The sequence below is a fragment of the Agelaius phoeniceus genome, chromosome 1 (assembly GCF_051311805.1).
Source record: "Agelaius phoeniceus isolate bAgePho1 chromosome 1, bAgePho1.hap1, whole genome shotgun sequence".
NCBI classification, from domain to species: Eukaryota; Metazoa; Chordata; class Aves; order Passeriformes; family Icteridae; genus Agelaius; species Agelaius phoeniceus.
The window spans coordinates 30344314-30370960 of NC_135265.1; the positions used below are offsets into that span (position 1 = coordinate 30344314).

The 26647-nt window shown below is 40.1% G+C and overlaps 1 protein-coding gene across 1 annotated transcript in view; it reads left to right on the plus strand.

The window, feature by feature from the left end:
• The first annotated feature begins 21 nt into the window (after positions 1-21).
• The window catches only part of BZW2 (basic leucine zipper and W2 domains 2), a 56193-nt gene continuing 29567 nt past the window's right edge, over positions 22-26647 (plus strand). The window contains exons 1-3 of the mRNA XM_054646116.2: positions 22-178; positions 20142-20206; positions 26266-26442. Of these exons, the coding sequence (XP_054502091.1) occupies positions 20149-20206; positions 26266-26442 (235 nt within the window). The 5' untranslated portion in view covers positions 22-178; positions 20142-20148. The remainder of the gene's footprint in view (positions 179-20141; positions 20207-26265; positions 26443-26647) is intronic.

Sequence of the window (26647 nt, forward strand, 5' to 3'; positions counted from 1 at the left end):
GGCCTCTCCGCGGCTCCTTTGTTTCTCCTCCCCGGGGAGGTGCCGGCAGTGGTTTGGGCGGGCGGAGGCGCCCGTGTGTCAATGTGTCCGTCCTTCACTCCTCCATTGTCTCCCGCCGTCGCCGCTGCCGTCGCGCTCGCTCGCCCTCCCCGCCCCGGACCGCGCAACCACCGGACAGGTGCGGCCGGGATGGGGAGAGCGCCGGGCGGGAGCCCCGCTGGAGCCCCGCGGCCGCGCTGCCGCGCTGCCCAGGCCACGGTGGCTGCTGTGGGGCAGCTCCGGCCGGGCGGGCGCGGCGGCCATGGCGGGGCAGGGTAGGGCGGGCGGCGGCGGCGGCATAGCCCCGGTGTGGGTGCTGGAGCCTGGCTTCGGAAATGCCGCCGTTCGCGGGTTTGCGGAGCACCGGCGGCGCCCGGTCCGCTGCGGGAGGGCGGCCGTGCGGGCTCTCGTGCACGCCGGCCCTTCCTGCCGTGCTCCTGCCTTCCTGCCTTTTTATGGCATCGGTTGGTCGGGTGGTTGGGCTTTTTGTTGTTTCATTTTTTTCCAGGCAGGAAGAGCGTTTTGTTCGGCTAAAGCGGCCGAATGGAGCCGTGGTCGTGCCACGGCATCGTGTCTGCAGGAGGAAGCGGGCGCTGATGGATCGGGAGGGGAAGGAACGCGCTCAGGGTGTTCGGAGCGGTGCCTTTTGTTGGCGCCTTTCTAAAATTAAACTGTTGGTGGAAAAATAATCTTTGTTACAGATCCAACTTTCCACTATTCCAGTGGAAGCTCGGTAGGCACAAGGACCTGTCCCCTCCAAGGGACAGAGACTGAGGTTTAACATCTTTGATTTTTGCCTGTGTTTATACCAGAGAAAAGAGCAGGACCCTGATACTTGATGCTGACTTTTACCCTCTTTTGTTCTACTCTTAAATGTGTATTTTTTGTATCCTTCCTTTTAAGGAACCCTCTTTTCCTGTAACTAATTTTTGAAGGCATGGCTTTATGAGGAAGACGAATTTTTCCGTTCCTTTAGTACTTGCAGGTCTCATACTGAAATATTTAAATACGTTTTGGAATTTCTCTTTCTAATACTGATTTTGTTCTCTATTTTGATACCTGTAGATGACTTTTTGAATGACTTTCAGAAATGGTTAAGTCTCTCTCATAGAAGAGCGTGCTCTCTGAATATAGTGTATCTTTGTAACTATTTGAGTAAAAAAACCCAAAATGTGATACAATTTTATTTTAACTAAACAGCCAAATTGTGTACGTTGCCATGATTTTAAAAATCATGCAAATACAGGGGTGTGCCACCATCTAGTTTTACTTGCATCAACAAGTGTAAATAAAAGAGATTGGTTTGGACTTCAGATTGCAACAGATTCCCTTGACGTTTTTTGTGGGAAACCAAAAATGTCTTGAAGGAAATGCTGTTGAAGCACAAGTGCTTTTAATATTCTGATCCAGAAAACGATCCCCATGTAGTGCTAACAGAAGTATGTCACTGGCTCAACCATGAAGGCTGAAATTAGGATTTAAGTGGTCTTTTGTTGGTTCACTGCAGGGTGTGAATTTTACCTGCTGTGAACAAATTTTGTGATACTACAGTGCCCCAATAATCTTTGTGGCACTATTAAATAACAGCCTTCAAGCTTCCTTTTGCATTTGAAAAAACCCACAAAAACTGTCATGCATTCAGCACAGAAAAGTATGCATATGACATTCCTTTTATTTAATATGAGAATGTCATTATTGCCATCCTGCCCTTGTTCACAGAGTGAACAGACAGTTTTTCCTTGGCAGCCTCACTGGATCTCACTTGGTGACTAAGGCTACAGGAGTGTTCCATCTGCAAGGGTAATAAAATACTTTCAGTGCTAGTTAAAACATGTTTCTCACTCTTACCTGGCTTATGTGTGACCTTCAATCTTGTAATATGCAGATATTTCACAATCTTCAGATTATCCTTGTGAGAGTGTGAGGAAGTGGCATTGCCTCCATTTTATGAACGTAATTTGAGGCATGGAGGCAACAAGTGATTTTTTTTTTTTTAAGGCAATGTAGGGAGTCATTGTCTCAGCAGAGCACTGGAACGTGAAATGTAGGTTCTGTGCCTTTGTGTCTTTCCCTTTAATGCATTTTCTTTTATCTGCTGTATCTTTTTCACATATTTAAGACATGTGCATTACTGCTTGGTAATTAATAATATATATTTTGGGTATTACAGAGGGAGAAGGAAATGTTAACCTCACTGTGATTCAGAATATTTTCCTGATTTTAAATTATACGTTTACATATTAAAAATTCCCTATTTCCTCATCAGGTGATACATCTGGTACTTGTGATTTGTGAAGCAGGAACCAGTGGTGACATTTTTCCCCAGCAGTTTGCTGGTTTTACTGCATGGAGGTGTGCTCATGAGGATTTGTGATAGCTATTGTTACCAGTGTGTAGCTGATCCTCAGTGCCTGTGTGCAGTTGTCAGGGGTAAGATTCATGCAAGAAGATAACAAGGATTTCTTTAATAAAGTAACATTCATTTTGGGAGAATGGACAGAGCAATAACCTTTTTCTCAGGACAGTTTGGGGGGAAGAGACTGTCCTATGCCTTGGAGAGTGCACCATGAAACTCTCAGTCTTTGGACAAGGAAGAGAGGGAAAGGAAATGCTGAACTGGTTTCACTGTTTTCTTTCAAATGACCTGCCTTCACTTCTCTCTTGGAGGGGTGCCTGAATTCTGGGTGTGTACTCTGCAGAGGTCAAAGATCCCATAGTCACTTTCAGTGCCTGGGCCTGGCAGGGTCAGAAACGTGTCTGACCCACTCCATTTTGTCTAGGGGAAAATAAAATAATAGGTCAAACAAGTACGCATATTTCTATGGCTTATTTCCTAGCTCCCATCTCGCTGGTTCAGCTAGGGATTTCCTCAGCAAGAAGTGGTGTCTTTGTGTTTACCTTTATGTTTGACAGCCTAAAGCAGGCTGGTAGGCTTTTTAAATTTAGATAAATTGTGTGTATGCAGCAACCCATGATTATAACTTCCATGACTGCTGGTAAGAGGACTTCTTCTTTCCTGTTTGTGAACCTGCTGCTTCATGGTTTTGTTCAATCCCCAGCCCCCAGTTCCTGTTTTGGGAGCCGATGAGGAATTGGTTCCTGTTCAGCCTTGACGTGCAATCAGGCCTTGACAGACCTGTGGTGTCCCCTGCCATTGTCTTTTTGCTGAGCTGAAGTGTTGGGTGTATGTAAAATCTGTTACATATTGTTGCCAAGTGTATTTTTGTAAACTAGCTCTGTCTTCCTGCATGCCCTGGGCCATAGGAAATCTCCTTCAAGTGCAGTTGAGCCTTGCAGACAGACCCCTGCTGGGTTTTGGTCCTGCTGTCTCCAATCCTTATAATTATATCCTGGCCAAAGTTAAGAGGATCTAATAGGATTATTCATTTAGATCAATTCAAGTTCATGCAAGTTCAAGGGGTTTTTATTGCTAGAAACAACCTCTGTTTTTTCCTCTCAGATCTCACAAATAGTAATCTGTGGGTAAGTTACTTCCGTGCCCCCCCCCCAGCCCAGTTGATTGGCATTGTATAACTCAGATTTCTTAAAGTGCTTTTATTATATTGTAAGGGATGTTTTTCAACTTTCATCTGTTTCTGGATCTCAGGGTAGCCACTCATCTTTGTTATGATCTGTCAAGGTTGCTAAGGCCTGTTTTATACCAGAGGGTAGATTGTAAAACCACGGAAAAATAACTGAAACTGGTGAGCACTGATACATGTTTTTGAGCACAACTGGTGTATCCACAATAGCTACACACAAGCTATTCCTGTGGATAAAATGCTAATCTGAGACCTCAATAGATATCTCCACCTGTTACTGATTCCTTGTGAGACCTTGCACAAAGTTAGGCTTTCTCTACACTTTGAACTTCAGAAGCAAATCTTAGGACTTGACTCTAGCTGTATCCAAAGTCTGGTGAGATGAGGTTTACGCTTCTTTCATCTTTCTCTTCAATCCTGACTTGAAGGATTCTTACATATATGGGACAGAAGGACACCAAATTATTTTCCAGAAGATTGTCTGATGCAGACTATAGGATGAGCATGGTTGAGGTGAGCAGTGTTCTCTGGCAGGAAATACAGGTCAGAGCAGTGTGAAAATACCAGTTTGGGGCTTGAATGTCTCTATAATGGTAATGCACTCCTGTCTGGGCTTAGTAGTCTGATTTAACTTAGGTGTTGGTTTACTCCAAGACTTGACCTGATTGAGCAGAGCCAGCTTTGGTGGTTTTGCACCTAAAATATATCCAGAATAGCAGTCACCTATAGAATTTTCTTCTAAGGAAACTGTTCAACTGTTCATCTGTATGTGTTGTAAAGTGCATTTTTAAGCATATGCTTTTATTTTTGTGTGTCTTTAACTGCTAATCATGCCAGGGCAACCAGAATCTTCCCACAGGGAGTGAGGATTAACAGAGCAAAGAAGAAATTTCGAGGTGTTCAGGTATTGTGATGATGATCATGGGCAATGTAAGTGCCTTAGATGAATGTGCATTTGTACTACTTGGTTAAAAGCTTCCTTTGAAAAAGTCAGCATTGCTTTCACAACAAAATCAGATATGTGTACTTCTTTCTTCTTTTATATAGCCAGCATAGGAAAAAAAAATAAATTGCTCTTTTGCAGATTGAGTTCACATTCTCTTAATTGTTTTTTCTAGGTGGTTCTACTGTGAGTGGCTTGCTCACACAATACATGCTTTGTCCTTTCCGGGTGTAGCTCTAAGTCACTGTGGTTTTATTGAATTAAAAGAAATCTAAGCTTTAAACAAATTGTTTCGTGCCTATGAATTCCACATAGTTAGGTGCTTGCATTTTTTGGAACAGATGGCATGCAAGCAGCTTTTTGCTGTTAAAGATGTGTTTAGTGACAGCAGAGCAGTTTGTGTCAGAGTATGCCTGAGCACCTTTGCAAGACTAAATTCTTTCCCTCTTAAGCTTTGCAGGTGGTAGCAATAACCCAGTAATTCATTAGCACAGCTTCTGTAAGAGCTGGTTTGCAATTGCTTTTCAGATGGCTGTTCCTAAAATAAATTCAAAATTCCAGAAATATAAAGCAAATAAAATTGTATAAAGGTGCAAGGGAAATATATCTATGTATAGGAGGAGATTGAAAAATTACAGCACATACAGAATTTGTACTGGTTTTAGGGATTCATGAGTACAGTACTGGGAAAAACAGCATTAGCAGCATTTAGTCAGTGACAATCAAACCTTTCTTTGGTGAAGAATGGTGGAGGCACTTGAGTTAAACATTTAATTAGATCTAATTAGTGAGTAATTTTTTTAACCTCCAGACAGGATTATTTAAACTCTGCTTACAGTCATGTGCAGATATATGTACCTCTTTGTAGGCTTAAGGTTATTGTTTAGGACAGAGGAATTAGATCATGCATTGAATGGCTGTGTGCTGTTAAATTCAGATTGCTTTAAGAGGCATCATCTTTTATTCCTCATTTTCTGTCTTCATTCCTCCTGTGCAAATTCAAAAATTCCTACATCTGTGTGGCTCATAAGGCAGTAGGCTGTCACCCACATCTGTCTCTCTGCTTGAGCTTACAGGTGAAGTAATTCCATTTTTATATTTTATGAGCAATAAATCACCTGTGAATTGCAATGGTTGCCCATTAAATTTTAGATTTGATTTCTGAAATGGTTTACTTTTCCATGTGATCCAGTATTGATTAAAAATTACTCTTCTCCTCAATTGCAACAGTACTTACACATTAAAGTAGTAACTGTCTGTTGAAAGATAAATAAAATACTCAAGGATCACTCAGAGGTAATGCTGGTGTGTGAGAGGAAGATTGACAAATTGAAAAAAATCTTATTTTTTCTCCCTAGAGAAAAGTCTGTGGAGTGCAATAATCTTCTACCATGCCTGAAAACCCTTTTGAACTTGCTGTACCATAGTTCTTAAATGTAGCTGTAGATTTTGTGAGAGACTGCAAAAGTCAAAAAAAAAGCCAAGCAGAGTCCAGTACCCACGTGTAGTGGTGTGGTGGCCATTTTACTGCACTGAAGTGCTCTTTACCATTCTTGCATGCTGTACAGCTGAGAGCAGAATGAAACACTTGAGTTTCAGGGTTTAACAGCTTTGGTCTTCTGTAAAGTGTGGTTGTATGGTGCAAGCATAATACAAGGAACTCATATTTTGGTAGCAATTTGCTGGTAGAATTTCCAGCTTGGGTCGCTGTTTGTGATAGGGATGGCTAAGTCCAAGCGTGGCAACTCATGTAGATCAAATTACAGGACTTTTCTCCATCTTTAGATTCATTTTTGTTGGCTAAGCTGGTTTTAATAAAGAAAAACGTCTTCCTCACATGTGCTGTATAAAACAAATAATCACAGTTTTGGTTTTTAAATTACAGCCAGTCGGGAAAATACTTCCAGGAAGTAAATCAGTAGTAATTCCTACTTTTTCTGTGAGAGCTTTTAGTTGCTATGTGTCTAAGAGTTTTTGAAATTAGAAATGAGTTTTTTTTTTCTACTACAGAAATTATAGAAAGAATTTTAAAATTCACTGAGTCCTTCATACGTATGTATGTTTTGTCATTCTGTGTAAGGATTTGCTCTGCAAAATCTGAGCTATTCTTAGGTTGGATGGAAAAGTTCTGTATAGAGATCACTTACAATTTTTGCAGGCTCATAGTGGCAGACAAAGATTACTGCTTTTATTCAGTCTGTAAGATGATGGATTACCTCTAGTGAGAATTAGGACTGAGGACAGACAGATCAGGCAAAGGAAGTGCTAGACACAGTCTGGGATAGAGGTTGGCCAGGGACATTGGAAGGGAAGCATCTTCTGTGATGTCTTGAATCTCAATGAGTTACACCCTTCTACAGTTCCTTCAGTTACTGTAGGCAGAACAATTAAATACGACTTTGGGGTTGTACTTACTTGTAATAACTACTCTCTCATGTGTTTTCCTTAGATGTGTTTTCATGCAGAAAAGAAGTCTGAGCAGTTCAACAGTTTGTAATTTGCAAGCTAAAGTGATCCTTTCATTTTAGTTTTTGTTTCCATAAATAAAATCCTCTAGTTCTCTAGAAATGTTTTTAAGAGGGAAGATACATTCAGTGCATTCAAGTTACACATTAATCATTTTCTTCTGATAAGACATGGATGAAATCTTGGGAAGATATTACTGAGCATTAGATATAGGGCTTGTAATTTATTTTCACTGCCATTTCATGCCTTGAGCAACAGAAAATTAGAAAAACAAAGTATGTTCCTTCTTTTAAATGCTTGAGAGAAGTCAGCCCTTTAGAAGAGGGCTGACTTTAGAATTTAGAATTCTTTTCAATTTACAACCTTCCCTGTATGCACCAGTATTGGTGTGAGTTTGGTTTGAGTCTGGTTGCTAGTTTTTTTCTATGTCTCTGCACCTTTCTGAAGCCTGTGTAAAGTATTTTTTGTCTTAGGTCTGCTTTGGCTATTTTCTTAATGTGTGGTTTCTTGTGACTGTGACCTGACGATCCCAAAATCATCAGCCAGTGCTATGAAAACCCAGTGTTGTGCTGTTGAATACCATATTCTGCCAAGATGTTTGTGGGTTTCTTTCTCCACATTTTGTATAAGAAGCCCCAGTCAGTGTTCTCCCTGGGCCATGTGGATCCTTGGCTCTGCCCTTCAAATTTATCATCCTGCCCATGGGTGTCAGCTGCCTTCCCAGCATGAGGAAACACCTACTTCTGTGCTCAAGCACATGCATGAGGTCGTTTGCCGGGTTTTGACTTTGGCTATCTTGTTTTGTGGGGCCTTGTTAAAAGGCTTCTTGAATTAGAAGAAGGAAAGGATGCACATAATTCTCTAGAAGAGCCGAGGGAAGGGATTTACTTTGTCAGTTTATCCCTGTTAAATTGTTTATTGGTGTATGCTGAAAAGTGCCTTTTTCCCAATGTACTCTGCCATCAGTATGTCAATTTGCATTGCTGTTGTGCCTCTGAGATTCTTCATGATGACACTGGACTGGTTGGCTGGTGATTCACACTGCTAAATTGTCAAGGCATCAGACTCTCAGGTCTCTGCTGTGAGGAAGTTGTGTGATTCTTGAGCTTTTATCTGGGAGCAGTGCTTCCCAGCTCATTGAAGCCAAAGCATTTCATGGGTAGCCTGTTGGATGCTAGGATTAGTTTAGTATCTTAGTGCCCTCCCTAAGCTGTATTTTGTTGAAGTATAGGAAGCCTCATTCTTTCCCCATTTTCCTTTATCCTGTCAGTTTTAATAATTGTTGACCTTTTTACTAGGTATTGGCACTGCAAAAGCAGTGTTATGGTATGAGGAGACAACATAGTCTTTTGAAGCTGAGGGAGAGCCAAGTCTTGGTGATGGGGACAAGAACTGTAGGCCATGTTCCCCATTTATTGTTTTCAACATACCTGTTATATTTTTTTTGTAATCCCAAGATAAATTACTTATGTTGAAAACTACGCTACTAAATTACTGACTAAAGTACCTTAATTCATGTTCCTAACACTTGGTTAGTAAAGGTTCATATTGACAGATTTTTATCTGAAATATCAACTTTATTTCTGAAGCATTGTCAAGAATAGCAAAAAAATACCAGTTATTGCAAAGCCTCCAATTAAAAGTCATGTTGACTATCTGCTCTCTTTTGTTTTAGAATTGAAAAAAAATTAATTTAGGTTGTCACTTCTACCTTTGCATTTTTATCCTCCCTTAGCAAAGAACATATGCTAGCTTTACTGGTTATTTAGCTCTACACAGGGTATCAAACTATGCAGAGCAACGTTTGAGGTGGGATACAAATGTGTTGGTTTGCCTGGCCTTCAGCAGTCGGTTCACTGACTTGGGGAGTTTGACTGTATCAGTGACTGAATGGCTCTGCATTCTAGGATTTACCTAGGTTAACTGCCATTCATTCTGAAGCCTCAGAGGGACCAGCCAAGCCTTTCCTTGTGGTTTCTCAGCCCAGCAAAAAAAAAAAAATCCTCTAGCTGTCTCATTAGTAAACCTTTTAAATTATTCATAGTTTGCATCTTCATAGGAAGTGAGTTGTAGAAATCTAATGTAGCTTTTACTGGTGTTTTTGCTCTCTTGTACAAATGTGTATGTATGCATGCATACACCTACATTCCATGGAGCCCTTATTAGGTTATCTGCAGAAGTAGGTTGCTGATATTGGTCTTTCCAGTGCATGAACAGTGATGTAAACAAGAAAATAGATTTCCCTATTAATAGTGTCAAATATCATTGTGCCAAGCTGACTTTGACATAGGCCAAACAACCACAAAGTGGATGCATGCTTTCTCTGAAGGAAGCAAGGCTGTCTGGCATAGTGATGCTTTATGGCCTTTAAAAAAGATACTAAACATATTCTGGTTAGAAATCCATAACTCCTGCAGCAATGCTTGGCTTCAGAAACTGGGTTGGGAGTGGGTGGACGGCTGTGGTCTGATACTGAGGCTATGCTCTCAACTTATTTGTGGTGTGCTGCATTTTGAAACTTCTCAGCCAGCCATGAAAGTTCTGTGAATTATTTCAGAAAGATGAACAAGCAGGTCTAATGAATTAACTACAGAACTGAATAGGATACAAATAGTAATTGCCTTATTGTTGATTTTGGGTGGGGAACTAAATTCCTATCTCTGCCTGAGATGTTTGTAGGTATCACTGAGCTATAGACTTTCGCACAGATGGCCAATCTGCAGGTGTGATGTTTGATATGATTCAGATATTTAAAAAGTGACTTAAATCTGAAGCTGTGAAGCTGTTTACCCATCTCACTCTAAGATGGGCAAGCAGAACATTTCAGATAAGCTATTTTCTGGAAGTGTTTGTGTTTTTTCTTGTGGTGAAAATATGCAAGAATTGCAGGGTTACACTAGGTGTCGTAATTAATTTTTAAAGGCAAGTCAAATGCACCCCATATTTGGGTTCTGACAGTTGGCTGTTCAGTCAAGAAAATTCGATAGGGGTTTTGATTTATCTGATTGCCTTGTAGAGTGATTGACAGCGAAACAGGGAGTGGTGCTCACCACCAGTAGTTTCAATTAAATTGCTGGGTTTGGCACTGAACTGAGCTGAATGACAGCTCTCTGTGCTTCCATTACCAGTGCGTGGGCAGAAAGCACTGCAGTGTATTCAGCACTGCTTGCTGCCTCTGTGGTGGAGTGGGGCAAAATATTCTGTACCTGCTCTGATCTACGTCTGGGTGAAACAGATGTCTCAGTAACTTCTACTAGCTTCTTGTAATGTGATTAAGCTGTTAGGAGATGATGCTAATACTGGAAAACAGATACAAATTACTGACACAACAGGCTAGTTGCTCTATTTTTTTTCTACTTCAGGCGATTTATATTATTGCTTTATTTGACTTCCTTTTGTGGCAGTGTTTCTTAGTTCTGTGATTTTGGCCAGCTGTATATATAAATGTGGTTTTGAGAACTGAATTTTCATCTGATTGCAATTATGATCAAATTTGCATACAATTACCACTTTTTGAGAAGCAAAATTTAAGAAACATTCATAATAGCCATTGTTTGCAGTGCTGTGTTTATAGATAACTGTGAATTCTTTGGGTTCAGTTTGATGTATTCCAAAGTCTCCTTAATATCGATTACCATCAAAGACATATTCTTGGTTTTATGCATTTATATTTTCAGATAAGTCTTACGTTTAATGTCATTTATGTTTAAATACAGGATGGAAGAAGATCAAGAAAAGCAAAGTTAAACTGTCAAAATTGAGAGAAGATGCAGCGCTTTGAGAATTTTCAGGACTATGTCTGTGTATGATATTCCAAAATGAGGGAAACTTTGCCATATATGATTGCTTGGTATTTGAGCTTGGGGTTACCAAACCAAAACTGATCTCCCATTTCTGCTATGTGAATAGTGTCAGAGTCCAATACTCTATGATCAGCATCTTTTAGATATTCCACATGTGGAGGGTATGATGTTTAATATCTAGTTTCCCCACCTGAGGATAGTTGAGATTATGTGGGATTTCTGATTTAGCAGAGTAACACAAATTATACTGAGAATGTCGTACAAATGTAAATGACACATAACAAAGTAAAGCAGTTGCAATCACACAATTCAATCACAATATCAATGTGATTCACATTACCAGTCTTGACAGTATTCTCTCTGGGCATCCCCGTTTTTGGGAAGAAATATGTGGCTTGAATCACAATATATCTCAAAGAATTTTGCTCTCTGAAGAAAACTGGTTTGAATGTATTCCCTCATCTTAGAAAAAGCAACTGAAGTCCTCCTGCAAAATAAGTAATACAACAAGCTGACCCAGGATAGTCCTCTTGGGATTTTTGTTTACTTCTTCTCCTAACCTGACCTTACTCAGGTGCCACCCAACTCTCAATGCTGTTATCTTAATACTCCCGGGTGGAATTTGGTGTCATGGGTGAGTAATGTGAGTAATGCCTTATGTGTTTGTGGATCTAAGAGACAGCCTTCTCATACCAAAGCTTGGCTTACTGGGAGAAATTTGCCTTGGGTCTATAGTCTCATCTCTGGAAGTGGCCTGTAGTGTTGGTAGGTGGAAAACAAAGAGAACAAAACAAAAGCAAAAAAAAACCCCAACACACAAAACCAGTATAGATAGAGTGAGTGCTACATTTCTCTTTCATGTCCTGTCAAACTTGTAGCAATTTCTCAGGTTTCCACACAGAGGTGAAGAAATGCTATTCTGAAGTAAGGCTGAGAGTGCTGGTATGGGAGCTGCCAAGCAGTGCGTATGATAGCAAATGTCTGCTCAGTCTGTAATAGCTGTTTTTCTGACTACCTAGCATAACAGTTGATTGTGTAGGCACCCCAGGGTGGCCTTTATTTCTTTTTTTCCCCCAACACACAACTTGGATGTGAATTGGTGCCTATTGCCATGGGATTATCTTAGCTTGATCTCAGAGGAGTTGTACCCACCATTGCCTAGAAAGTAACTGCTTGCAGGTTAAAGAAGTCCAAGCATTGATTGCTTCTATTCCCCACTCCAGGAGTTTATTTTCCAAAACTAGTGTGTTTTGTCAAAATATTCACCTGCTCTAAGGAGGAAGAAGCAGCCTCAGGGAATATGGGACTGCTTTTGGGATGCAGAGTGATACAAGTCAGTTACAGATTCCTTTTTTTTTGTCCAAGTGAATACTGCTAACAGCATAACCAGTGTTAGCTGGTATGTTTGGAATACTAGATATGGTGAAAAGTGTTATATGTTTTCACTGCTGGCCCTTTGTGCCAGAAAGATCAGAATTCAGATACTTGGCAGCTGATTCATTTTCCCTCAGGTAAAAAAAAAACCCTTGCATTATCTTGGTGAACTCTTTGCACATGCTTTGAAGAAATAATTAGGGAGTTCTGAATTGAAACTTGCTTTATTGCTTAAAGCAGTTGCTCTATTAAAATCAATTGCAGGTGTGTAGGAGGTGCTGGCTATTAATACATCCCTCCTCCCATCACTGTATTTAGTTCATGAAATAACGATCTGCTAGCATCTGGGGAGCATTGCTTTCTGGAGAATGCACAGATTGTATTTATTTTTATCTTTAACCTTAGCCCCTTAGTTTATCAGTTTTCAAGTGTTGCAGTGGTGTGTCCTGGAGGCAATAGTGATGTCCAGTGCTTTTGCTGCTTTGCAGAGCTTTGAGGTAGCAAGAAGAATGGAAGAGGCACATCTTCTGATTTTATTGTTGATACTAAAATTGTATGAGTAGGATCAACATTATAAAAACTTGCAGTGGGCTGATACATTAAAAAAACAGAAGCAGGATGGACTTGAACTGAGGAGTGGTACTCTATATGAGAAAGCTGATCTTCCTGCCTTCATTACAGAACTGTTACTGTGTTTTCTTGTGTCTTAACAAGCTTTGTTTCTGGGAATGAAGCCTCTCTGGTACTTTTTTGAACATGTTTTCTTCCAAATAGCTGTGTTTATTGGTTTATTAGAGAGCTGGTTCAAGGGAACCCTATAAAGTAACTCCATTAATGATTTCTTGCAAATGTACTATGAACAGTGGCTACTGTAGTTCTCCCCCAAACATTAATGAAGGATTGAACTAAATTGCTGCGGTACCTTTACAGTCGTGCTGTTGCAGAATTTCAGCTACACCATTTCCCTGTAACAAAATCATCTCTATGGCAATCGCTAAGACAGTTGAATTTTTCAGGATGATCAGGACATGTAATGTTTCCAAATTTGAGAGCCCTGTTTTAGCATTTACACAATCCATTGAACGTGGTGTCTTGTGTGAGGAGAAAACTTTGTTAGCTTTGGAAGAGTTCTTTCTTCCATTGTTTTATCAGTTCACCTGACCCTGATCTCTGCCTGATGCTGTTTATCCCCTTCTTTTTCTAAGAGGTTTTCCTATTGGCAAGGTATGCAAGCTTGGAGTTGGTATTTTACCTTCAAATGAATGTTAATTGGATATGAATTGATTTGTAGCAATACACCATCTCCATTTTCACAGCCTATTCCAGTTAAGAGTTTAGCACCTAAGAGAGCTTTCAACAGTGAGAAAAGCTCCTGCTAATACCTTGTTCTTAAAGAATTACATCTAATTCCTCCTCTTTAGTCCCTGGAAGAAATCTTGTTACCGAATGACAACATTTTTTGTGTGTCACCCTGAGTGTGTGATTTAATTTTCTTAACTTGTATTTCTACCTGCCAGTTATTAGGAATATTTTACTCTTTTTGTTTCCTTTTCTTTCACTGACTGTGCCATGACTCATGCACTTTTTATATGATTCCTGATGACACAACAGAGAAGTCCATTGTCTCGGTGCTCAGTTTACAGTTCTCTTGACACCATGAAGTGCATTTGAAGGTGCTTCAGTAGTATTACTCATCTGAGCCACTTCTGTACAAATTCCTGGTTAGTGACCTAAGAAATACCTGCTGTCCTGAAATAAGTGCAGTGAGGTGGCTCTCTAATGTAGTGTGTGGTTGTACATTTTTTGGTGGCAGTGGGAACTGGGGTTTTTTTGACTGTTTTTCAAGAAACATCTTCCTGTGCATCCCAGTTTAGCTGTTAGGTGATGTGGTTTATGGTGCAGACTTCAGTGAGTCTGTCTTCTCATTTTTTCTGGGTTTGTCATGTTCTTAAGTGCCATCTGCATGTCTACCAAGTCCATCTACTTGTGTTTTAAATAGTGACAGTGACTCTATCACTTCCCTGGGCAACCTATTCCAGTGCTTCACAATGCTTTCAGTGAAGAAAATTTTCCTACCACCCAATTTAAACCTCTCCTGATGTAAGGTGAGGCCATTTCCTCTTGTCTTGCTGCTCCTTACTTGGAAGGGACCAGCTCCATCTGGCTCTGGCCTCCTTTCAGGTGGCTGCAAAGAGCAGTAAGGTCTTCCCCCTCCTTCTCAGGATAACTCTTCACAAGCTGCATGCCCAGTTCATTCCTGGGAAACCTTGCATGAGCACAGGTTTTTATTTATTATTTAACGTGTGGTAAGTTTCATTCTCTTCAGATACTCATTTTGCTGCAGAATTAAATCAATTCCTTCTGTTTCATCTCCTTGTTTTCTCTCTCCCACTAAGCATGCTAATAAGGAACAAATATTTTTATTGAAGTAGATACGCTTTTTACTGCGGACCAATGCTGTTCTGTGATTAAAAAATAAACATTTTTAAAATATTTAAGTGCCTTGAGAGCTTCTGGGAGGCTCTTTAGGGAAAGACAGGGCATGTGGTTCAGCAATATTCGTATTTCATGTAAACATTAAACCCCCATGTGAATTGTATTTACCCTGCAGATTCTTATGTTACTGTTTTGTCCCTGCATGTTGCTGCTGAAGCTGTAAAACCAGGGAAGGGATTTTAACGTGGCAAGAGCCTGGCTCTGGCTTTATTGCTCCTAATGAACAGCACCTTTGGGTTAAAGGTTTCATAAACATGGCAGCTGTGCTGGTGCCTCTGTGGCAAGTCTGCAAGATAAACCTGGTTGCTGGTGCTGCACTTCTGGTGATTTGTGCCATGGTTGAATTTATGGACCTCCAGCTTATTAATCACTTCTTAAAAAAATCCCAGTGTTTTAGGAACAAAAGGCACAGTGTCCCAGTGGAAGGCAGGAAGCCTGATGAGGATTTATTGAGAACCTGTGTCTGGATTGCATCTGCTCTGTTTTCTTGTCCCCTTACATTGCTCTGTTCTCTTTACAGGGTAATGATTTATAAGTTTTCCACCTACAGATTTTGTTAGCTTATGATCTAGCTGTCTGCTGCTTTTCAGAGAGCAGAGACAGCTGCTGGCTGCATGGTGACATGTTTCCTCTCTGGCAAAAGTGCAAGGGCAGCTTTTCCTCTATGCTGCTCAAGTTCAGTAATTTGCATTTAATGTAACTTCTTGGCTTGCTGCTGAAAGGGGTGGAAAACTCTCTTTACCCCAAGCCTGGAACTGTAACTGTGAGACAATGAAAACACCCAATAACATTGCTGGATAAAAAAGACCCAGTAAAGCTTTTTAATGCCCTGGATATTCTTTGGTGGGAAAGAAAAGATTGCCTTTGATATGTGGGTTGGAATGTTTCCTTCATAGCAACTCTACCCATCTATGCTTCTATTTGATTTGCCTTTGTGATGAGTTCTGCCCATCTTCCATGATATCTGAGCAAGGGAAGGAGATGGAAATAACTCCTGCCAAGCATCTGTTGCTGTGCAGGCTGGTGGTGCTGTGTTGGTGGTGTTCTGGCAGCTCTCTCCATCGCCCTGTCAGTCAAACGCCATCAGCGCCAGGCCCCACAGCAGCAGCAGCAGCATCCTGTGGGGCTGTGCTGCTTGCCCCCCTTGCCTCCCCAATCCAGTGGGCTGCCCCGAGGGTCACTGCCTGCCCCTGGGCTGTATTTTGTGCCCTGCACACAAAGAGCCATAAACTCCTGGTCGTTTTTATTAAATTGTTGTTCTTTTTCTTATGCTGCCTGGCATTGATTCCCTTCTCTCTGTAACTAGGGCAGTGAAGTTTTGCTGCTGTGAAGCAACTGTTCCCAGATTCATCTGAGCATGTTAATGTTTGAAGAATCTCAGATGATTCTGATATTTTGGTCAAAGGAAGTGCAAAATGATGCTTAGAAAAATAGTGTTGCTTTGAATAAAGGTTTTCAGTATTTTTTTTTCAATTTGAGCAAAATGTTTCCAAGAACAAATGGTAGAAACTTCAGCCTTTCCAAGGCTTTAAATAATTCAGGACTTAATCATCATAAGAATTTCCCTGTGGTGTGGATAAAAGACTACATTTTTCTGACTTATTAAGTGAGTTCATACTTGCTGAAGTGGTCAAAAAACTTTTACTTTGTCTGTTGCAGGTTTTAGAAATTAATTTTATTAATTAATGCTGGATTTATTAATGAAAAGTGTTACAATTTTTATTAGTTGTGTGAGAAGGATTGCTTGATTAGAATAACTGCTATATAATATGTGTCTGCATATCTACAGCTGTATATGTCCCTCAGTTTTATCTTAACTGTTTAGGGTCTTTAGCATGAAAATGAGGAGCAACTGTAGAGAAAGTTTAGCTCCTGGATTTCAAGCAGTCTCAGGAGAAGGTGCCAACTCACCAATTGATGAATTTTTGAAGTATGAACCTGTTTTATACAAGCCTCTTAACAAGAGTGGGGGTGGAATTCGGTAAACTTTAAAGTAATTCTTTTTTTTTTTCTTTTGATGAATTTTGTAGCTGCAAGTTAGTATTTAGCAAGCTTAGACATTTTTTTGTTTGTATGGAAAATGAACCCATTGTGGAGTGTAGTGCCAGGTTCTGTACTGCCCTGACATCTGCTTGAGTACTGAGCAGTAAATTGGGAGTAAAGCTTCTATTGCTGAGCCTCTCCCATCTTCTGCTGAAGAGTGGAGTCTGTGAAAGGAGTGAGCTGTCATTTCCATATCTCTTGCTTGCTTTCCTGCTGACAATTTGTGTAAATCCTGGAGGATGTTGGGCTGCAAGATACAAGTTTGGCTGGTGGTTTGGGTTTTCTTTTGGAGGCTATTGCCTTCCTACCCACATCTGTCCTTAAGATCTTTTGCTCCACTGAAACCATTTCTGCTTTATGACTGCTTTAGCTGCCATTTCAAAATTGGCCATTGGCATTGGCTTTGAGCCCAGGTGCTGTACCTTTCAAAATGGAGAATATATGTAATAGTTCAAGGTCTTAAGTGATTTCAAGGTTTTACAGCTATCTGATACCTGGGAGGCAGGCTGCACTCTGATGCAATCAAATGTGCTGTGCAAGTTTATATGCTCCCACCATGAATTTACAACCTTCAGCCACCACTTTTGTACTGTTGTTGGTTTCTTATTGATTAAAAAAAAAAAAGTTTTTCATTGCATTCACTTTTGTAAATTTTAAGCTATTATCCAGGCATCTGTTGTGGTAGCAACAGCACTTTAAAATCTTATTTTCAGGAGCTGATGCCATTCTTAATTGTTGTATAGATCACTGGGTTGGTTTTGCTCAAAGATGCTGTTTCTTAATGAAGGATCCTGGGCCATTGCTTGAGGCAGTGCCTTATAAAGCCAGACCCTCACTTGAGCAGATTAAAGCACAGTACATTTAAAGCTAAGTATAGAAGAAGGCATATCCTGTGTTCCTAGTAATTAACTATTCAAGTGTCTCTTCTGTTGCACCTTTAGTCATTAAATCTGCCACAAGCTGGGAGTCCTGCTTTAACTGCTTTTTTTTAAAATCTTTTTTTCCAGCTGTCTTAAAGGACATATATTTTCTTCTCAGGCAACAGCTAAAATCCACAGTCAAGCTTCAGGTGCATGCAAGTGCTTTTGCAGCTTAAAAATACACTGCATCCAAGGAAAGAAGTCTGGCATTAGAAATTCAGTGTATGCATTTCTGTCTTTCACAGAAACTGTGAAACTGTACCAGTATGCTGGGTTGAAGGCTTTTGTGTGTTGCTTAAGGAAGTGGGCACGGTGACCCCAGCCTGACAGCATGTTTGTGCTCTGGAAGAGCTGTGAAAAGTGGAGTTCTTACCTGCTCTGTGCCTTGCTTGACATTTTCTTTGCAAACCTTTTGGGGTCCTCTTGCTATCTCTTGAAATGAATGTTTTTAGAATAAGGTGTAAGGTGTCCAGGCAAAACATAAAAACAAGTCAGAAATACCTAGGTGAATGTCATAGATCATTCTCTTTCCAAATAACTGAAGGACAGAAAGACAAAGCAGATAAGTATGTCAGATCTAGCCAGTCACTGGCTAGAGGCTGGGCTGTTGCTCATCCCTGTAGATTGCTAGATTATCTGCCTAATTAACTTATAAAGCACCTCCTGTTCCTCTAACACTGAGCTGTCTCATCAGGGGAAAGAGCCTTTTGAGCTCTGCTGTGAAGGCACTCCTGGATCCTGCAGCACTTTGAAAGATCCCATGATACCGTGGTTGGCCATGTTTAACTCTTTGCAGATGAGCAGAACATTTTTCCAGAGGATGTAAAGTGTTGCAGTTGTTCTGAAATGCTCCTTGGTCTGTTACAACTGCAGCTTTAAATCTCAGCGATGAGTGTGAATCTCAGTTGAACTGCTTGTTGTGTGTTTGTGGTTTTGTGACTTACAGGAAGCAAACCTTGACTCTGAACTGTACTGGCTATTTCCAGTTCATGTGTCTGCATGCAGAATTTTTGACTGTGGATTAGTGGTAAACCTAGACTAGAAGGAAGTGATTTGCCAAGTAAAACATTTGAAATGCTGCAAAAGTGGCCAGCTAGGGATGGTGCCACTACAGGTCTGGTGAATGGGAATACATTGTATAGCTGGAGCATTATTAAGAGAGTTAAATGAACTTTCAGGGGTAGAGAAAACACTACTTGGATAGTAATGTGTGATTGATGGCTTTCTCAGCCATGGAGCTTGAATTTTTTTTCATTTGTGGTAGGAAGCATGTTGGCAAATCTGTGTACTTCTGAAGTAGACCTGCAGAGTCCACAATGAAGAAATACAAATAGTACAGATTTCTGTAAAACTAAGGTTATTAGAAGAACATGCTCAAAGTCTTGCATGAGAAGGCTAAATTCTGGACAAGCAACTCATATGTAACAGTGCCCTAATGGCCTGCAGAGTGTGAAGTAGGTGGCCTCTAAGTGTCAGGGCTGGCAGGTGCTGTGGGCAGGACAGGGTGATGGCCTGTGGTGATTCCTAGTTCTGCAAAGCTTCCTTTTAATTGCTGCTGTTTGCATTCAGCTCTTGGTTTAGCTGCTCTTTGCATAAGCTAAGTTTTGTGCGATGAAACTGATTGTATCCAAAGCTTAAAAATAGTTTTGTTTTCTTTAGATAAAATGACATTAATATTTTATCACTTCCTGATTTTTTTGACATTGTGTGTTGAAATTTGTTGTAAAGGTCTGAAGTAATACATTAATATATTATCACTTCCCAATTTTGTTGACATTATGTGTTAAGATTTGCTGTAAAGGTCTGAAGTAATACAAGCTCAGTATTTTTTACTGTTGTATGATGTGCCATGTAGGTCCTTAACTCTGTATTTATGCTCAAAGTTGATGGGGCGAAGGATTTGTTTATCTTCTATTATTTTTACAACACCCACATGCTTTTCAGAACTGAAAGTTGCTAAGATACAGTGATGCTTGTAAGAAATGTTTGATTGGAATTTGATGGTTAAAGCACTGTCTTTATGGTTAGACCACAAAATCTTGTCTTGAGCTGGACAGTGCATAACCCTGGGCATGCATCTGCCCGGTGACCGTGCCAGAGGGTGAGACCTGTGCCATGCTGAGCCTCACCAGGATGGTTCCCAGTCTTCTGCCTTAGTGGCTTCTGTGCCCCCAGCATCCCCATGGGCTGCATGGGCAGTGGTTGTGTACCCCTGCCCCAGCAGTAAGGGCAGTGACTCCATCACCTTCCCAGTCAGTTTTGAATCTTCAGAGTTTTTTACAGAGATGCCAACAGCCAGGTTTTAAGAAAAACACATCTTATTGAAGTTATCCTTGGATTGTAGTGCTCTTCATCTTAAAGATAACGTGAATTACTCTTGGAAAACGTGTTAAGAATTTTCTTTACCTGTCATATGTTGGGATTTTGCTACACTGAGTCTTTATTTTGCCTTTAGTTTAAATTGTTTCTGTAAATGATAGAGTATAAATATTTTTCCCTTTCTTTCTTTCTCCAGAAATTTTATGAATAAGAATCAGAAGCCGGTGCTAACAGGCCAGCGGTTCAAAACTAGGAAGAGGGGTAGGTTGCATTACAATTTTTGCTTTACTTTCTTCTTTGTTAAAATGACTAGAAACAGAGCTGGTGGAATGGTTGAAAGTTCAGCTAAAGGATTTTTCTCCCCTTCTTTTCAGCCATGTTAAAATTGAAGGTGTTACTTTTAACTAAGCTCTATGAATTATATTATTTTTCACTGTCTACCCTAGGACTTGATATAAATTTGAGTTTATGAGATATGAAGTCTTGTGGAGGCTTCAGTTAAAGATTAGATGCTAAGGAATTTATAATATATTTGCATATGATAAAGAAAACTTGTTAGTTGTTTGGTTTTGGCTTTTCTTAAAATGTCCTTTTCAACTAAGAAAGCAAAATATGAGCTTTTATTTAAAGGTTGTGTAAAGAAAACTACCTGGGCTTTTTTGGTTTGATTTTCATTTTTACTTCATTGACTCAGATTAATGCCATGTCTGTAAGTGAACCTTTCTTATCTAAAAAGGAATTTTCTCATCTTCCTTCTCCATGAGATGGTCAGATCATCTCACTGGCCCTGTTTTCAGGTCAGAAGGAGGTCAGGAACTTCCTCTTTCACAAATATTTATTTCTCCTGTGTTAGTGTAGGTTTTTTTTTATTGTTTAAATAAAACAATTGTGTGAGTCCCAATTTACTCATTGTGATACTGATTTTCTGTAAACATGACCAACACTTTAAGTACAGCAGAGCAACCATTTTTAAAGAAAGCTGAGTGGTGCTGATTGTACCATCCAGGTATCTGGCACAGCAGATACCATCCTAACATGCTTGCTTATACCATACTCAGAATTCATTTGTTGCAGTTTGGGTGGCTGGGATGAATGCCCAACAGTCTGAGGCAGAGTGACAAAATACATGTAATTGTTTATTTTATTCCCTTCCTGCTCTCCCACCAAAAAAACAAGTCTGGTTTGTGAAAATAAGGATTAGATTTTTTGGTGGTATAATAGTAGATTATTACAGCAGACAAGTGGGGTTCCTGTCTGTCATGAAACAGACTTTTTCCATCTCGTCTTTCCTGTTTCTGATCAAAAGCTAACATGTCTTAAAAGCTTATCTAAATGTCTTGTGACAGAAAATGTAAATATGAGCATTTCTTAGTGTGGATGAGAGAAACAAAAAGAGTTGGTAAACTTTCTCAGAAAATTTCAAATTCTGTCACTACTCTGTAGAGCTGAATGATGAGTGTCTAGAGATCTAGGATGATCATGAAGCTTAGGTAGGAATTGTAAAATAGTTTGGTTTCAGTCATGTTAAAAAGCAGTGCCAACTTTCTCTCATCTTTCCTCCCTTGCACCCAGCACTTCTTCAATTTGTTTCACTAGTACGGTCTCTTAAATGCAAAATGTCTTTCCTATGGTGCATATGCAATGTTTGTAAGGATAACTAATTAAAAAAGAAACCAGTATTGTCTGTAATTAAATATCACGGTGCTCCCGTAATTAGTGGGATTAACTTCCTATCAGCACGGTCGAGAGCATTATGCAGTGGGAGCTGTGCACTGCAGTAACTCCCAACCATATAGATGTAGCCAGAGGAGTGGAATTAGCAACCCCTAAAGAAATCTGTCTGTCAGATCAGCCAGTAGAAGCACTCAGACATGCACACTGCTGGATTGATCCCATGTATTTTTCAGTCTAGGTCAGTCAGTTGTGGTAAATACATTATTTGATAAACTTGTCTTAGAAAATATTCTCTCTCTCATAGAGACTTTCACCTTATGTTTTCCACTGAGTTTGGTCTTTAGCTGCTATTTAATATAAGCAATAATTAGAATAAATAAAGATACTTGATTTGCAATTCTGTGCCTACACCTTGGATTTCTGTTTACAGTGATTAGAAGTAGCCCTAGATAACTCACTGATTACATGGAAGAAAGAAAAGACATGAGGGGAGGTCTGAAAGATTGGTTGGAGTGTTTCTTTTGAGAGAGGTTACTTAAATGGGATTGTGGATATTTAGTGGCTTTAATATAGAAATTTTAACATGCAAACACTTTCTGTACTCAAAGCATAAAATCTCTTCTTCAAAAGTAGTGTCATCCTGGTTGCCTTAATATTTTAATAGCCTGCTTAGAAATGTATAGATACTTGGTTCTTTCTAGAGGCAGAGTGTTTGAGGAAAAGAAATGGCTTCCAAGTATGTTTATTCCCTTAGATTTTCAAATACTTTTGTAGCACAGCAGTGCCACAGGTTGTTAGGTCTTTGGCTTAAGACTAGATTATACTATTGGGTTTTTTTATTTATGCTGAGTTTCAGTATACCAGAGAGTCCCAAAATGTCACCCAGGCAGGACAGAGTGCAGCAGCTGTGGTTTGACCATGACATTTTGGTTTTTGGAGACTGTACTGTGGCATGTATCAGTAGGGGTCTGAAACATGCACATGCTGGGGACAGTGAGCTGCTTGTTTTTACCCATTTGTGTCCCATGGTACTCCTTTGTCCCTTCTGCAGATCCCTGGAGCACTGTCATCTCAGCAAGGTGTGACACTGCAGTCAGGCATGTAATAAAATTAATGAGTATGTGAGCTCTTACTACTGGTCAGCTAGCTGCAGCTAATCTCAGGTTGTGAAAAACTTCTGAGCTTTCAGAGACCAAAAAAGAATAATACAATGTTTTTCAATTTAAAGTTTGAAAGTATGCTTAGTGTGTAAAATATCTTTGAGAGAACCATGGAGGAGGTTGTAAATCTCTTTCTAGTTATATTGATTAACCAAATGAAAGAAATAAGCCTTGCATGCAGTATATATAGTGACAGACATTCAAATCACTTTAAAAAAAATTGAAGGAAGAAAAATTATGCTGTTAAGGGAAGAACCTTCCAAGGGAAGGAGGCATCTCACAGTTCCTATCAATCTAGGCAAATAAAATAGTTTGGTCAGTTCTTGGTATAATCTCTGTACCTGTTGAATATTCCTTTTTCAGTGAGGGTCAGCAGTAGTTGGTGTCTGGCCAGTACTTGTGTTTATGGAGCTATATTTGTGGAGATAAGAAAATTATCTAATAAAAAGTCAATATTAACACCTTTATGTTACCTTGTTTGGCCTCTCTTCTTACTTCATGTTATCTTTTTTCTTCCACAGAATTACAGTTGTGGGCCTTCTATTGAAGTGATAAAATTAATTAAGGACAGAACTATGAATGTACTTGGTAATTTTCTTAGAAGCAAAAGATAGGAAATAAGGATCTAGGAACATGCTGAAAATGAAAAGCTGTGTATAGCACTGCTGCAGTGGATATTGTGTGCATCACATCTGCAAGCCACACCTGCCTCTGCCAGCCCATGATTGGATCTGTGCTTGTTTAGTAATTGTGCACTTGACAGCTCAACAGACTGTCACCACTTGTTGGTGATGGCTTCTTACTCACCCTCTTGTAATACATCAGCATATTCCTCTTCAGTACATTAGTTTGGTAGGGAAATGTTTCAATAAAATTATAAATCATTTTTCATGCAATGAATTTACCTCCTGTTCCTGGGTAAATTTTTAGATTGTGATAGACAAGAAAATAATAGGGTAATTATTACTACAGATAAGAGGAAGACTTCTGGGGCAGGGAAAGAATCTCTTTTAAATAGCTAAGAAATATTAATCATGGTATTTGTGTTTGTACTGAGCACTGTGTACCCATGATACCAAGCCTATAATACCTTCTAGTTTAGATGAGAACATCTTAAATTTTTACATAAAATACATTTTAAAAAGTAAAACAGGATTTTTTTTCAGCTCTTAAAACAAAGGTCTGTCTTCTTGCTGGTTGATGTGTCATCAAGCATTTTTAAATTCTTTTTACTCTTCAAATAATACATACTTACTTGGCAATCCCAAAGAGAATAATTGCACTCAGATGCTTGTTTATGGGTGGAACTGTGTTTCTTGTGCACAAGTAAAACTGCCTGAAGTACACATACTGGAGTACTTATTTCAGTAAAAGACTGGTTTGTTTCTTGCTTGGTTGGCTGCTTTGTTCTTTGGTTTGGGTTGGGTTTTGTACTTCAAGTTGGAGGAGAGCTGCAACTGAGTGTTTGGTAACAGGTCTGGTGGCTTGGAAGGGATTCCAGTAGCATGCTTCTCTCTTGGCATTTTTTCCTTGGAGCAAAGTCACATACTTCAATTCTCCTCTCAACCTCCTGGTTTGTCCCTGATGGCTGTGCCCTGCAGATAGGAGAGGTGGTTCTTCAAAACACAGACTCCAGGGTTTCATCACAGCCAAAGCCAAGATAACATGGTTGAGAGCCTGAACATCTCCAAGGTCTGGTGTGAAGTAAAAGCCTGGGAAGAAGTCATTTGCAGTCCAGAGAAGGGGCATTATTGAGTAGGGAGTGTATTGGGTGCTGAGAGCATGGTGGTGGAGAATCTAGGTTGGCCCTGTGTTTGTGCGCATCACTTCAGGGGGAGCCAGAGTTGGGAGCAGATGTTGCTTGAGCATATGTATGGGTGTCCATGGAGTTGTCTCAGTTTTGGTCTGAGGTCAGATTTGGGGGATGGAGAAGCAACCCATGTGGAGATGGGTGGTAGACTCAGTCATGAAAAGCTCGGGAAAAAAGGGGATCCTACAGTCTTCCAGTGCTTAGTGCTTGAGAGACAGCCCTTGAACTGCAGCTGGCTCCTTGAAAGGACAAGTGGACTAATCCACTGAGCTTCCCAGTGGCTGGGACACTGAGTGGAAGGGACTGCTTTATGCCTTCCAGGTACAATTGCTGTGGAAGAAGGGGATGCATTGGAAGTGGAAGAGAATGTGCGAGTGAGGTACTGAAAGTGCTAGAATGAGTGCTCCCCAGGTACATGCAGCAGAGGAGAGAGAACTTTGCTGTATGAGAAATAGAAAGCTATCAAAAGTAGGAATTGTCTGTGAAACAGTTATTCAATTGCCATGAAAGTACCATGGCAGGAAGGAAGAGATTAGGGAAGAGAGGCTGTTAAAAAGCAAGGTCTCTTGTTTGAGGCCTGGGATGAAAAGCTGCACTATGAGTAGCAGGGAACAGAAGCCTGCAGCCAGAGGATGCATAAAGGCCAGAACCTCTCACAAAAAGTCTGCAAGAGTTGCAGCTGGCATATTTCAGACTGCTTTAGCATATGTTTAGACAGAAATTTAACCAATCCTCAGTTATCTTAGGAAGTAAAAATCTGTGGATTGATCCTCTGGATATTTTCTCAAAAACTTGTATCAGTGTTTGTGTCAGCAGGTGATAACAACCCTGGATATGAGTGCACAGAACAGCTTGCAATTTTGTTTCTGAAGTTCAAGTTATTTTAACAGTAACAGGCATTTCATTTGTGCCCTTTTATAAAGGCAGGGCAGGTTTTCTTAAGAAGCTTCAAGTGGCCACAGTAAGCTGTTTACTGCGTGGGCAAAAAGGCGGCAGGAGGTATGGGTAAATCTACATAAGAGTTATCTGGAGGTTGCAGTTGTTTCTGTTGTGACTAATGACCTTGACACAGGGACTTTGGGGGTCAGGCTGTGCCTTAATTGAATTCAGCAATGTGAGTGCTGTGTTCATAGTGCTACTTAGGTCTGTGAATATAAAGGATAGATAAATTCTTGATTGCATTGTGTTGCCTTAAATGTTTATTCAAAAACTAGTTTTATTAATAACTCAGTCTCCTGTTTTTCCTGAAGACTCTTTTTGAAAACATTTTAGTTATGTGACCATAGTTATTAGAAGAAAAATAGCAAGAGATGAAAAGTGAAGTGTTCATACATTGAGATTATGTACTCATACCTTGGCATTCCCATTATTCTGCTTTCAGAACAAGAGGAGAGTGTGAAGTTTGAAAACAATAGTTGCTTTTCCTTTATTTATGTTCCCATATGTTTATGTGTGTTTTGGTGTTGGGAGATGATGAGGAGAGGGGAAGCAAGGGTAAACACTACAGAATTTCTAGAAATTATACAAGCCAAACAAACTTCTGGTGTGTTGACCAGAATGAGAAGAGTATTTTAGGTGCCATGGTCCTTTCAATTGCTGACTGATACAGGATGTTAACAAGTTTTGAAACTGACACTCTCTCTCTCTCTCCTTCTCCTTCTTTCTCTCTGTTTCAGATGAAAAGGAGAAATTTGAACCCACAGTCTTCAGGGATACAATTGTCCAAGGCCTCAATGAAGCTGGGAATGATCTGGAGGCTATAGCCAAGTTTCTGGATGCAGCAGGCTCCCGACTTGATTATCGCCGCTATGCTGACACACTCTTTGATATTTTGGTAGCTGGCAGCATGTTAGGTAACCTGCAGAATATCTGACAGAGAATGTTGATGATCAGCCTTGCTTGCTTCTTTTGAGATGCTGTCTTCCTCTACAGTGGAAATTATAGCCTGTATTACAATTTCAGTGCTTGCATCTCATATCATAGCACTGTTTGTTGTTTGTCGTGCAGTAATACCTCGGTATTTTCTGGATACTGCTCTGAGAAGCCTTCTGTCTGAGC